The 15350-nt window shown below is 45.7% G+C and overlaps 1 protein-coding gene across 4 annotated transcripts in view; it reads right to left on the bottom strand.

Moving 5' to 3' along the window:
- STRN3 (striatin 3) overlaps window positions 1-15350 on the bottom strand; it is a 124065-nt gene that overhangs the window by 89935 nt on the left and 18780 nt on the right. For all 4 annotated transcript variants that reach the window (XM_006116372.5, XM_075926978.2, XM_075926979.2 and 1 more), the window contains exon 2: window positions 1985-2088. In XM_006116372.5, the coding sequence (XP_006116434.5) occupies window positions 1985-2088 (104 nt within the window). The remainder of the gene's footprint in view (window positions 1-1984; window positions 2089-15350) is intronic.

Here is a 15350-nt window from a genome sequence, read left to right as displayed (position 1 = left end):
AGAATAGTTATTCTGCTTTAAATTAATATCCTATATCAGTGTTTCTGAAAGTGTTCTGCGGAATCACTTTGAAAAAACACATTAACTGGCCTGCTCTGATTTGTTTATTTACTGGCACCGCAGCCATGGAGCCTCACAGCTCCCATTGGCTCCGTTTTGCTCTTTGCAGTCAAGTGGAGCAGTGGGAAGCCATGGCCCGGCCCACGCCGCTTCCTGCGACTCTCCTTGGCTGTGGAACCAGTAAATAAACAAACCGGGGTGGCCAGTTAATGTGTTTCTCAAAGTGATTCCACTGAACTCTTTCAGAAACACTGTCCTACATTAATCAGATAAAACTGCCATGTAGACAAGTCCTACAGAGGCTTATAATTCCACTGAATTGGTCTAGTAGTTATATTTTCTTGTGTTATAAAAGGTAAATGGGGCAATATTCTTTGCGTTTAATATCTATCCACACAGGATATTATACCAACATATCTTCATACATCAGAAGTATTCAACTTTGAAAACATTATTTTACCTCTATTGTGGCAGCCGCAGAAGTACAAATTCTATTTCTGTAGGTCAGTGAAATAGCCAGTTTAAGAAAAAAATGGCATTCAGTACTAGGGATCTTTTCAAAAGGATATTTAAAAATTCAGATTATTTCTCAGACCATTTTTCAGTTTAGATTGGGGTGAGCAAAAGGCTGCCAAGCAGGCCGAATCCAACCCACGGCCATGTCGGAACCCTTATGCAGAGTAAGGATGTAAAGGACTAGTCGACTATCTGATAAACAAAAGCTTATCAGATAGTCCAGTTGACTAGTCGATCCCCTCCCCCTACATTGCTGCCTCTGTCAGATAGAGGAAGCAAAGGGGGAGGAGAAGAGCAGGTATTTCAAAGCAATAGCGCTGCACAGAGCCCATACCCGGGCTCCGTCCAGCACTGCTGATTTGAAATGCTGTGGCTGTGTTTCAAAGTAGCGCCATAAGAAACTGACCCCGGGCTCCATGAGGCACTGCCCCTCTGAAATGCACAAAAGCCACCGCTCCATTTCTCCGGAACCCAGGATCATCTTGGGAGTCCCAAGCTGATCCCAGGCTCCATGTGGCATTTAAAAGCAGCAGCACTGCATGGAGCCCAGGTCAGAAGGGGACTCCGAGACTCCATGAGGGCGCTTCTGCTTTGAAATGTGCAAGAGCCCCCGCTAGGAACTCTTGTATATTTCAAAGCTGGCACACTGCATGCAGCCCAGAGTCAGCGGGACTTCCCACTGGCCCCGGGCTGCACACAGAATTCTTGTACATTTCAAAGGAGGAATGCGTCAGTGCCGATCAACTAGTTGAGTCATCAATGGAAATTCCATTGACTCCTTGGCTAGTAAATTACTCACTATTTAACATCCTTAATGAAGTGATCAGTTCATATTTTAGAAAGCCAGAGCCTGTCTCCAGCACCCTGCCCTTGCCTTCCCCAACCTCTGCCTCCCCTCCACATACCCAAACCCTCTGCCTCCTCCTGCACCCAAATACTCCCTCCCAGATCTGGCACCCCAACACACTGCCCTAGATCACATCCCAAAATCCTGCATCCCAGTCCTCTGCCCTAGATCATAACTGCCTCCTTCACCCAAACTCACTCTCAGACCCCACTCTCCCTCCTAGACCCCAGTCCCATCCCGCAAACTCCTTTCTGCACCCAGCCTCCATCCCATAACCCGGAATTCCTCCATTAATATCCTGGCAGAGTGTGGCCCTTGACCACTTTCCAAAATCCTGGAATGGCTCCCGGTCAAAAATGATTGCTCATCACTGGTTTAGACCAAACTGATGGCAAAAAAGTGAAGAGTTCCTTTAATTTACTAAAGTTCCCTGAAGTTTCCCAATGTCCTTTCCCTGTCCATTTAAACATTGGACCTAGTGTTTAAATGTAAAGAAATTAGCCTCTGTTTTGTAACATTTCTTTCAGCACAGATGAAAGTTTAATGAACATGCACACATACCTTTCTTGTTTTAATGCATATTCTAACATTTTTATTCTTCTTACTAAATCTTTCTTCAAGTTTTCTTGACCTTTTCTTTCTCCTTGTAAAAAAGCTATCCGAGCCTACAAACACAAAAAGAGCAGATTTTGCTTTATTCAATTTACCCGCAGCACTGATAAACATATTCTAATTCACTGAATAACAGAAGTTTGTTTTGGTAATATTTAGTTTCAATCCTTGTAGCTGAAAGCATTAGTGTCAAATATTTGCTTCCTGTAGGTTACGCAGACCCTTAATCTATAAAAACTATGAATCTAGTTAGTTTTTCATAAACCTCCAGACTTCCAAATACCTACTCTATATTTTAGAGAGTTTGTCTGTCTATTTGGTCAAGAGCTCCTCCTAAATGGTAAGAGCTAAGACCACTGAATTTGGTATACAGCTTCTTCTGATCATAACTTAAAGCCAAGTCAGGACTTGATTTGTGCCAGGAGAACAGAATGTCCCTGGAATTGGATTGCTTCAGTGGTCCTGGCTCTTACTGTTTAGGAGTTACTGATCAGACAGAGACCAACCTCTAAAATATACAGTAGACTAAATAGAAAACTAAGAATACATTCATGAAGTAGACAGAAAAAAATGCAAAAAAAGTGATGTTGTGAAGACCAGGACTTTAACAAGGTTCAAAAAAGAGCTGGCTGGCAGGATTCATGGAGGTTGGGTCTACCAATGGCTGTTAGCCAGGAAGGGTAGGAGTGGTGTTTCTAGCCTCTGTTAGTCCAGAAATGGATGACAGGAGATGGATTGTGTGATGATTATCTCGTGTTCCCTCCCTCTGGGGAATCTGGCATTGGCCACTGTTGGCAAACAGGTGTTGGGCTAGATGGACCTTTGGTCTAGCCCAATATGGCCATTCTTATGTAGTTTCAAAAAAATAATGGTACATATGGTACATTTTAAAAACTTAAATTACATGTAATAAAACTTAATTGAGTTATAGACCCAAGCAAGGCCAAGTAAATCTGCTAGTTGATTCATATTTGCCACATGTTCAGAAAGCTTTTTTTTCCCCATGGGGAGAGGTATTAAACACAAACATAGCATTAAAAATATCCAAAAAAGAATGAATACACATATTTTAAATATATTCTTAGAAATACTATTTGCCAATAGACAAAGAGATTTCTAATTTACAGTAACTGATGTTCTTTGATACATGTTGTCTACATGTCTTCCATTCATGGGTTTTGATTCTCCCTTAACACCAGAGACTGAAGCTTTTTTCCTACCTGGAACTCCCCCGTTGGTCCACACATACCCACTCAATGTTTTCATACTACCCAACTCAAGGCATATAAGAGTAAGACAAATGAAACAGTTCCTTAGCCAGCTGAAATCTTCTAGGAACTTCTAATAGAGGGGAAAGTGGTTGGGTTGTTGCACGCACACACACACACGCATGCATACACCTCGAAGAATGGTTAAGTAACCTCCTTTTCTTCATTGAGTTATGTGTCTTCTACTCTTAGAAACAGGAAAACAGTTAACAGATGAAGGTGGGCAGTACATCAAGTACTTCAAGTACTTCTCTACAAAGGCTGCATCTCCTACAATTATCTGACCAACTGCATAAGGTTTTGTTAACGTGCGCTGGACTGGAAACCTATGGCTCATAAGCCAAATATTGCTTACTAGAGAGCTCTTTTGGAGCTCCAGCTTATCCCCCAACCCCAGCTTCTCCTACAGCAGCACTACAGCCTTACAGCCCCCCACAAGATTGGAACACCACCACCAGCTTCCAGCAGGGGGGCAGGGGAGGAAGTTCCAAGCCTCCCCACTAGATCCGGCGTGTGGGGAAGAACTGGAGGCAGAAGTGGCTCTGCATGCTGCCAGTTTCCTTTTGCAGGCTGGGAGACCAGCCTCCTAGGACACACTTCCTGGAGGCTTCCCCTTTGCTCCCACTGGCCAGAATCCAGCAAATGGGAGCAGTGGAAGGTCGTGTTACATGGTGCCTGCAATGTGGCGCAAGAGCAAATACGTAGCCCATCCACTCCCTCATGCCCAGACCCTGTACCCCCAACCCCTTCACTCACCCCCCGCCAAGACCTCACACCCCAGCCTGCTCCTGCTCCCTCCCCTTGGCCAGACACCCTGCCCCCAAGACCACTCCTGCTCCCTCCTCCTAGCCAGATACCCTGCACCCAACCTGCACCTGTACTTTCCCTTGCTCCTGCCCCCTCCCCACTGGCCAGACAGCCTACCTCCAGCCCACTCTTACCTCCTCGCCCCGATCAGACACCTACTTGCACTCTGATCCTGCATCCTCCACCTTTGCCACATACCGTATGCCCAGCCTGCTCCTGCACCCTCCACCTTGGCAACACACCCTACTCCCAGACTGCTCTTGTACTTTGCCCCTTAGCTCCCTCCTGCATCCAACCTCCTGCCCAGATCCTGCATCCCCATCCCTATCCCACTCACTGACAGTCCTGTCCTGCATACTTGAACCTCCTGCCCTGAGCCCCTCTTACCAACACATCCCCAAACTCATGCACCCCACGTTCCCAGACCCCTGCACTATCACTTATGCACCCCCTCACACCAACCCTGTGCCTTGAGTCCATCATACACCTGAACTCCTTGCCCTGAGCCCCTCATATCTCCACATCCCCAAATTCCTGCAACCCCACATCCTCAGCCCCCCTACACACACCAACCCTGAGCCCACCATACACCTGAACCCCCTACCATGAACCCCTCATATCCCCACATCCTCAGCCCCCTACCATAACACTCCTGCACTCCCACACACCCCAGCCTTGTGCCCGGAGTCCATCATACACCCAAACCCCCTTCCCTGAGCCCCTCATACATCCTTAACCAGACTCCTGCACCCCCACATCTCTAGCCCCTGGCCATAAGATTGACAGAAGGCAGCCTGAATGCATGCATGAAGCTGAATTTGACCAGTTAGGATTCAAACTTAAAAGAAATGTGTGAAAAATGCAGAAGTCCCGTTAAATAAAATTGGTGAGTACAATGTTTCATTCATGCTATTATTAATCATGTAAATTATCAATAATATTAAGTTGTATACTTTCAGTCATGCAAGTGGGCATTCTTATACAGCTCTTTGTTGACCACTTGTTCTCAATTTTGATGTAGTTTGGCTCTTTGTCTTGAAAAGGCTGCTGACCCTTTTGCTAGAAGCTATGAGATTCCAGACAAGCTGATCAACATAGTATTTTTTAAGATAGGATACAGGCCTAAATGACTAGTATCAGAAAAAGGTACAAGTTATCATCACTTCTTTTTCAATTCTCAATACATTTGGCGATGAAACAGGAAACAAAAGGCATAATGAATGGTGTAAATGGATTAGCAGAGATGAGATAAGTGATCTTGACTTTGCCAGTGACATTGCTTTACTAAACTTAAAAAACAGTGGTCTGGTAGCACTTTATAGACTGTAGGCTGACCCTGCCATGATAAATAGTTATTATGTAAAATAGGTTGATGATGTTTGAGGGTGTTTTGGGCTGTTTAGGTAAATATCAAAATGGAGTTGATACGGACAAAATGGAGTTTGCAAAGACATGTGACTTTGGGAAGGGGAGGGGTCATTCCTATGGAGCGGTAAAAAAGAACCAGTACAAACTGGATTTTCCAGCCTTTTTGTGGACTGAGGGCAAACCACCTCAGAAGTTTCCCGCCCAAAAGTTTATATAAGCTCAGACGCAGGCCAGGAAGGGTGCTGTACACCCGATACAGTGTTCGCGTGGATACTGAGAGACCTGATCCAGAAGCAGACCAGTCTGGAGAGCGGAAGAGGAATCCCATCTATCACCTTCCATCCTCCAAACACCACGCGCACCTGCCATCTTCTCCAGAGTTCTTTATCATCTGCGAAAGACTCCCCGGTGTACCTCCCTGAGAGCTCTCAACCAGCCTAAGGGTTGCAGGTCCTGAGCAACGCTCTCTGGATCCTGTCACTCCAGTTCAAGAAGAGCAAGTAGCCATCTGTAATTCAGGTACAACTTACCTTTACGTTCACGCTGTCTGTGGTTATATAGAGGGATTTTACTGTTCACTGTCACTGTTTTGTTGATGGTTATTAGTTTGCGCCAGGCTTCTTCTGCCATTCTTCCCTATTTTTGTACACAATCCCTAGTACAGTTCCTTCTTGTTTTCACTCTTTAATCGGAGTCTGTTATTCTTTTCCCATTTGTCTTTCTTACGGGCCTAATTCGCAGGTGATAGACCCTGAAGTAGGGAGCGGATCTGTTTTTCTTTTGACTGGGGCTTTTACCAGCAGGCCATATTTGAATGTTATCCAAGCCCCAGGGGTAAAAGACTAACAAAACATATAGATGGTATCATAAGCACAGCCCACTTCTTCAGATGACTGGAATTTTGTGTTTAGGATGTGCAGACCCAAAATAAATAGAGGAGAAGGGATGCAGGGGAAGGGAAACAAGGAGCAGAGAGTATTAAAATATCAAAGGGAAAAACAAGTAGACAAAACTGCAATCTATAAGCCTCTGAGAGCCCTCCAAAGCCCGAGACTGAGGGATCATTTTCCAAGATACTTTGTAGATTATGGATAACGCGATTAAAGTTGTGAACTGTAGGTAACGACAAGTGGAACTCTGTTGTTTTCTCTTTTGGGTCTGTCTTGAAGTAGTTCATCTCTCGGTACTTTTTTGTCCCTATCCATGTGTTTTTGCACTTCCCCAGGCCTGGTCTAAAGGTAAGGTAACACAAAACTCAGACACAACTTTAGTCAGGAAACACAGAGGAGATCTTAATGAAACCTTATCCCCATGAAAAATCTTCAAGGAAAGACATATCAACACATTAATTCCACCATGAGCAGAAATACTTGGTGCTCAAAACACTGTTTTTATGGATAGACGACTAAATAGGTAGCTAACAGCTCAAACAGGCTGCAAGCCGAGTAGGCCTCCCGGAGGGGTTCCTCGGTCTCCAGGTCAGTGGGCGGCCAGTCCACCCCACTGCAAAGCCACTTAAAATAGTCCCCAAGTCAACAGTCCCACAACCCGGCCTGTTCAGGACAGAGCAAGAGGCAAATAGTTCAACTCCCGGCCTTGCTTCAGGTCCGGGCCAGAGGTCAAGAGTTCAATACTGTTTTACCAGTTACAAAGTCCTGGCCCTGGGGCTGGACAGGCAGTAAACAGAGGCAGTTCAACAGGCCCTGGCCCTCGGTCAAGGCGGGCCACACACACACAGTTCCAAGTTCGGGAGCCCAGGCCAACAAATACACAATGTAACAGTTTAGGGCGTCCGGGCCCTAGGTCAGGGTGGGGCAACAAACCTACAGTTATAGGTCCCAGAGCCCAGGCCTTGTTTCAGGTGGGCAACAAATAAACAGGTTAGCCCTGGCCCTAGGTCACGGTGGGCAACAAATAAACAACCCCAGGTTCAGTATGTTTGGGACTTGTCTCAGGCAGGGGCAATAAGCTCTTAATAAAGAAGGCCCTGACCCTGGTTCAGGGTGGGCCAAGTAACAGTTTAGCAGTCACAGTTGAAACAGTAATTTATAGGGCCCAGACTTGGTTCAGACAGGGCAACAAAGCAATCTCGACACGCTAGCAGTTCAGAGAGCCCTGGTCCTAGGGCAGGGCGGGGCAACAAACAAACACAGTTCAGTTAAGGGGGAAAGTCAGGCCCTGATTCAAGGCGAGGCAACAAACACACACAGGTTTGGCGTCTCCTTATTCAGGAGGGTGGCAGGCAGTTCGCCTGCCACAGGGGTGAGGTGGAGACTGCCACATACTAAGTGGTGGGGAGGGGCGCATGCCAACCCACTACACTAAGCCCTGGACCAGGATGCTACAGAGCAGCTGCTGCTGGCTCAGCGGGGGCTCCAGCCCACAACACGCTGGCCTAGGGCCTTTACCAGCCCATGCTATCCCCTGGGCCACTTCCTGTCTCCCCCTCTGCAGGTACCCGGGCCTCCAGCAGGTTACTCAGGGAGTCACGGTTGGTGTCGTCCCTCAGGGGGCTCGGTGGGATGACCCAGGCCTCAGCGGCTTGCAGGTCCCAGTGCTCTGCCTGGTAAGCTGACCAAAACAGGCAGGGTTGCTTGGGCTGGTCCTCGGGGTCAGGTAGGGCCTCGAGGTCCAGTACATTCTCAGGGTCAGGTAAGGCCTCGGTAGGGCCTCCGGGCCAACTGCCCACGGAGGCCCAGGCCAAGGCTTAGTCTCCCCAGCCAGGAGAACTAAGCCAGCTTATGGTTCCTCAGGGTCAGAAAGTAGGTCCGCTGGAGGTTCCAGACGGGCTTCTGTCTCCCAAGCAGGCAGTTCCAAGCAAGCCTCTGTGTCAGAGGCAATGGGAATCCCAAGCCAGTTCTCAGCCTCTCTGGCAGGGAGCTCTAGACAGGCCTCTGTCTCCCACCGAGGCTGGGCCCAGAGTGAGCTCGCAGGCTGTCTTTTTATAGCCCTAGCTACACCTCCTGGCTTCCGGTCAGGTGACGCAGAAGGGCTGGGCTGCGCCCAAATTAGCTCCCAGAGGGGTTCCTCCACTTCCAGGTCAGTGGCCCCCGCCACGCTACACAAGCTTTTCATGAAACTTAATACAATATTCAGATATCACAGGGCAAATAGATCCTTGAAATAGATCCTTAAATACTTGAAATAGATCCTTAAATCATTTTGAAACAGAATGAGACTATATTAAAACTATTAATCTTAGGAAGACAAGCAAATACTGAAGCTAGACTCGCTTTAGTGGAACTAACTGATGACAAGATTTTAGGAATAGACGGTAATCTAAAATGAAAAGGGGGGGGAGAATCACCCTAGAAAAGGGAAATAGTCTGACCAAAGCATCAAAACTTTTCCATTTGAGCTGTAAGTATTCATTTATTTAGCTTCCATGGAAAGTTTTCTACTATTTATTAAAATGTCCTGAACTTCTTGAGAATAGATTTTCTCAGATGCATTTAAGCAGCTAACATCAGATGAAGGGATGCTAAGTCTGGATGAAGAATTGTCCGTTTTGGTATAAAGCCAGGAACCAGAAAAAGGGTAATGTATAATCAGAACAACAATCTAACTACTTCCAGAAACCATTACCGTCTAGGACAAGCTGGTAGAAGTACAGTTTATCTTAGCTTCATTAGCTTCTTGAAACGAGAATTGGTGAACAAGCATAACAGCGGCCTGAAGACCAAGAGGTTATAGAAGTGTTGGCAACTAAGAATGTCAAGAAGCAAGTAACTGACTAATTGTGTACCCGATACAATTTGTATCGAGTACACCATTAGTTGATAAGCTGCGGCTGTGCAGTTTAAATGTAATAGGAACCTGGCGCACAGGAAGCCCAACTTCTACTACATTTAAATTGCAGAGCTGCAACAGAGTAAGTCCAGGACCTAGCAAGAGCCAGGATTGTGGCTCTGCTTATTAAATGTAGTAAGAAGCTCTTACTACATTTAAAAAAGCAACGCCACTGCCGTCTGGGACCCAGCACAAGCCGGGACTACTGGGTCTCAGCTCGCACCAGGTCCCCTGCGGCGCCTCTGTCTCTCCCTTCCTTGTGCACCACAGAGATGGTGCTGGGGTGGAGCCAGCTTAAAAACAGGGCTTCTGCTTCCCTCCTTCCCCCACTTGCTCCCTCTGACACCGCGAAGGGGAAGGGAGGGGACAGCGACTCATTGAGTAGTGACTTGACTGCCCGATAAGACTAATCTTACATCTCTATTGGCGACAAAGCCTAGATTGATTCCTGCTCTTGATCAATACCTCCTAAACTTTTTGTTTATATTTGTGGTAAAAACAAATCTACATAGGCTGATAACATTTCCAGAATATCATAAGAGTGCCAGAAATCTTTAGAGATCATTCATGGGTATGCAATAATGCAAACTGTCTGATTAGCTGATCTACAGTCAGAAAACCTAGCAGATGAACCGTTTCCAGCCATTCCTAATGTTCATTTCAAAGAGGTCATGGTGCTTGACGTAAGTGTTGATCTGGCCTCCTCCTGTCCGTTTACAAGAAGTGTCGTGAAGCAATTGTCCATCACAACTTCAACAACCTTGACTTAAATCAGATAAAACTTAAAAGAATTTCTCCAAATACCAACACGTTTATATGCAGAAAACTCTCTCAGATCATAAAGCTAGTCGGCAGGCATCCATTGACATCATCAGAGCTGGTTCTTAGGAAAACTTTACAGTCCCCTCTGCGCATCGCATAGATAGCCTGGACACAGTCATCAAGCGCCGGATCCTCAGTAACACAGCAGAGGCTGTGGCAGTGCCAGTAGCAGGGCCAGGGATGTGGCAGTCCCAGTAGTAGGTCCGGAGTCAGAAACGCAACAGCTGCAGGGCCAGGGCTGGAGATGCGGCCGCTGTGGCAGCCCCAATCACGGGGCCAGGAACAGGCAGCCCTGATAGTGGGGCTGGGGCAATCCAGGCTATTGGGGCCACAGCAGGACAGCGGGAGGAGGCAGCTGGGGCTGGCAGTAGGGAGGGAAGGTGGTCTGTGGAGTCAGTAACAGGGGACCTCCTCTGGTCTGGCAAATTCCCTCGCTCAAGGTTCCACACCAGAGAGGTCCAAACTGTAGTCGCCATCTTCTTGGTACACAATGAGACACATCAAGCCAGATTTGAGGAAGTACAGAGTACTTGAACTGCCTGGAACTGAAGTCAACTGGAGATAGGGTTTGATTTGTGAAGTACAGGCAGTCCCCGGGTTACGTACAAGATAGGGACTGTAGGTTTGTTCTTAAGTTGAATCTGTATGTAAGTCGGAACTGGCGTCCAGATTCAGCCGCTGCTGAAACTGATCAGTTTCAACAGCGGCTGAATCTGGACGCCAGTTCTGACTTACATGCAGATTCAACTTAAGAACCTCAGGCATCCCCAAGTCAGCTGCTGCTGAAACTGATCAGCGGCTGATTCCAGGAAGCCCGGGGCAGAGGCTTCCTGTAGTCAGCCACTGGTCAGTTTCAGCAGCGGCTGAATCAGGATGCCTGGGGCAGAGCAGCTGGGGTGCTGCTGGGTTGGTCCAGTAGCGCCCAGAGCAGCGCTACGGGACCAACCGGCAGCGCCCCAGCTGCTGTACCACAGGCGTCCGGAGCAAAGCCGCGGAGCACGGGGGCAGCGGGACAGCCCAGACGCGCCGTGGCTGTCCTGCTGCCCTCGGGCTCCGCGGCTTTGCTCTGCTTTGCTCCCCGTCCCCCTGGTCTGCAGACCAGGGGGACGGGGAGCAAAGCAGAGCAAAGCCACGGAGCACACGGGCAGCGGACAGCCCAGACGCGTCTGGGCTGTCCGCTGCCCGCGTGTTCCACTGCTTTGCTCCCCGTCCCCCTGGTCTGCAGACCAGAGGGACGGGGAGCAAAGCAGAGCAAAGCCGCGGAGCACGCGGGCAGCCCAGACGTGTCTGGGCTGTCCGCTGCCCGCGTGTTCCGCCGCTTTGCTTCCTCTCCCTGGTCTGTTGGAGACCAGGGAGAGGGCCCTGTTCGTAACTGCGGATCCGACGTAAGTCGGATCCGCGTAACTCGGGGACTGCCTGTATTATACAAACGAGAAGTGCTCCAGAAAAGTTAGGCCCAAAAATTAGTGAATACTTGACAATGTTAGTCTTAATCTCTCTCTCTCAGCTCCCTCTTGTAAAATGGGAATACTACCATTACATAACTTTACGTGTTTTGTGAAGATAAATGAATTAATATTTGTGAACCAGTTAGTAGGGCTATTAAAAAAAAAGTATAAAAACAGTAACCATGTAACTGATCAAAACAGTATCAGTTATAGGGATGTGAAAGACTAGTCGACTATCCAATAAGCACATGCTTATCGGATACTCAATACCCTAGTTGACAAGTCATTTCCTCCTCTCTTGCTGCCTTATAAGAAAGAGGCAGCAAACGGGGGGTAGCGGGGGAGATGCTTCAAAGTGGCAGTGCCATGTGGTGTCCGGAGCCAGACCCTGGGCTCCACATGGAGCTGCCACTTTGAAATGCAGTGTGGAGCCTGGCACTGGTCTCCTCATGATGTTTCAAAGGAGCAGTGCCATATGGAGCCTGGGGCCAACTAGGGACCCCGGGGTCCATGAGCAACTGCTGCTTTGAAATACCATGGGGAGCATGGGGCCAGTGCTTTTGCCTTTGAAGTGTAGCAACAGCCCTACGACTGTTGCTACACTTCAAATGCAGAGGCACCCTTATCGACTATTTGATTAGCCCATTAACCTAAATTTAACATCCCTAATCAGTTACATGGTTAAATGTTTACCCAGGGACCTAGGGATAGGGAGGAAAGGATGCTAGGATGGGGCCCCTGCACCTCAGGCTCTACCAATGGCAGTATCTCAGTAGCAAGAGAATCCTGGTAGCAGCTCGGCTGCAGGAAGAAGCAGGGTGATGGAGGGGCAATTGAACACATGCTGCCAGCTGTGAGTATGCACATTCTGCTGACCAGCCGGGCGGGCCAGAGAGAAATGCTTGGAGGGCCAAATCTGTACCCCAGACTTGATTTTGCCCATTCCTAGTGTAGGGTTTGTTTGGGTTTTTGTTTGTTTTTGATAGAATAGATTTTTAAGGTTAGAAAGATCTATATATAATAATCTAGTCTCATTTTCTGCATAACAGACCACAGAGTTTCACCCAGTAATTGAATTATTCCCCTTTGAGAATTACTTGACAAATATGGAGTGAAGTCACCCACTTACTCACACACTCATGCAGTATTACTCAGCAGTAGAGTTAATTTGCTAACTATTCAAGTCAACAAGCTTTCTATTTCTGTCCCTTGCAATCACCTGTTTTCCTAATGTATCAGATGGTGTGTTAAGTAGAGACTTGACTAACTTACCCAAAATAACACAGACCATCAATGAATCAAGGCATTCATTGGTGCAACTGTTAACCAATTAAAGCATTCTGAGTGCATATTACTGAGTGACTTCACAGTTTACATGAACAAAGATAATATTATGGATGTTTACAAACTTTTTTAGGAGTATGAACATTAAATATGTATTCAATTAGCTAGCATTGAAACCAAATAATGATTAATGCCCAAATATTTTAAATGAGCCATTAATAATCCCCAGCTACCTTTGATTTGCAAGTAACTATAAACAGATCACTATAAAGTGTGTTTGCACAGTACAATTCCATTACTGTTTACTGCCATGCTTTAAGAGATATTTTAAGTGACTTTTTTACATTATTTTCAGGATCCAGAAACTAAATCACGTGGTTTTCCTGAAAATGTAGAAATCTGTCACTGCAATTAAATAAGCTAAATGTAAAGTTAGCCATATACAGTTCTTTTGTTGCACTTTCATCCTAGAAGTTCACTGTAGGAATTTAACAGCATTACATGGACATAAAATTTACAAAATCTTCTCTGAGCAAAAATTCTAAAATTTTAAATACTACTAAATCAGAAAAGTTTTCTGGGCAAAGAATGAGACACATTGATTGCTTAAGCAACAACAGCAGTAAATGCAGGAGTCTTTGGAGAAGCATTGCTTTATGTTTCGTACAGAACCATGGACAATAAAAACTTAATTATTAGAATGGAATGATTGAAACTAGTCCTCGTAAGATTCATTTTAAAAAACTGACCTTGAGAAGCAAGGGGAGGGGCAAAGGACCAGCAAGACTTAGCAATTATTATTAAGATTGCCTAACATGTCATTATAAGACCCCTTTTTCAGATGCTTATCACTTTCAGTCCAAATAGTTTAAATTAGATAATAATCTGATCATCTTTCCTTTGCTAAATTGCATTGACCCCATGCTTTAGGGCATGGACTTGAAAATTGGGAGAGGGTGGCCTTTGTATCAGACCTGCCTTTTATGTGAAAATCTACCCAAATTCAGTTAAATAAGGCTTTGAAAAATCTCACACTTAATCAGTCATTTGCCGTTAAAATCTGCAACGATTAAATACTTACAGCTCCTAGCGCTGATGAGACTACACATATGCCATTCCTTCACATCTCCTATGTTCAATAAGATTTTGCATGTTTCATTTCCATGCAGCAACTGAAAATGCTTCAGAGAAAGATTACAGGGGCTCAGTAGGAGTTTCCTGTAATTACTAGGGATGTCAGTGGTTAACCAGTTAACTGTTCGCCTAGCTGGGCTGGAACAGCCCCGTTCCCAATGTGGAAGCCCAGCCAGGCCATCACGCCGCACCACAGATGGGGGACACTCTAGCCCAAGGGATCACATTTAAGTGGTTAGACAGTTAAGTAACGTTTAACTGGTTAACTGACTAAATGGGATTTTACATCCCTAGTAATTACTGCTTATCTGTTGCTCTGGTCTAGGCAATAGAACAAGCACAAGTAGTTTGTCTCTCCTATGTGTCTAATGACTCTCCCCCACAGGTACCACGGAGGAGACAAGAACTGAACTAGAGTCAGGTGGAAAGGAGTAGATTGAAACAATGAGCCTGGTGACACTGCAAAGTAGAGGAGTAAATCAGAAACTGGTTGAGCAATAACAATGGTCTTTCAGTGTGGTTTATACATAATGTTTGAATTAGTTTGCCAAAATGCCCAAGTCCAACTAGAAATATTAAGAAAAAATTTAGTGTGAAAATTGAATTAAGCAGCGAAGCTTGGAAGAGATCGGATGGCAAACAAATACACCTCATGATGTTGGACTACTAACAGTTTCCTGTACTCCCCAAAAGTTTTCTACTTCATTAGAGTCTATTTGATTATAACAAAAATCATAAACAACTGGATTAACTGAATTTTTAAAGGCTTACAAATGTATACAACTGAAACAATGAACACTCAAAATCAATTATATATTTTGGAAATCCAAATACCTATGTACTTGACCAGGATACAATCAGCAGTGGTGGTGATTTTGTTTTTAAATCTTCTCTGGAATTTGGGAAGAGAAGGCTTATAATGTTTTGGGAAGAGATGGAATGTAGTCAAGCAGCTGCATTACAAAGCCCTATTTTAAAGAGCATAAATGAATAAGTATCTCCTTACCCTAAAATGGAATGCATGCCCTCAAGATAGCAAAATGGTTATAAACATTGATGGTTTACCCACAGCACCGTATTGCATTAGCAGCACAATGTGCTCTAGAATTTGTCTTCGATTCAGGATTAAAACATATATCTTTGGTTATGGCTAAACAAGAAGCATGAAACTGCTTTTGAATATTATTGCATATCAGTTTCACATCAGTATTTAGCACTTACAAAAGTTATTTGCTGCAAGTATGGTTTATCATTGTAAACATTATTTGACTTCCTATTCTCAAAGAAAAGATACAGGAATAAAAGAACATAAGAACGTCTATACTCGGTCAAATCGAAGGTCCATCTAGCCCAACATCCTGTCTTCTGATAGTGGTTAATGCCACATGCCCCAGA

Source organism: Pelodiscus sinensis, chromosome 5 (assembly GCF_052426305.1).
Source record: "Pelodiscus sinensis isolate ZL-2025 chromosome 5, ASM5242630v1, whole genome shotgun sequence".
Lineage (NCBI taxonomy): Eukaryota > Metazoa > Chordata > Testudines > Trionychidae > Pelodiscus > Pelodiscus sinensis.
Note: the sequence above shows the minus strand (reverse complement) of the source record. Positions and strands in the feature narration are given on the sequence as shown.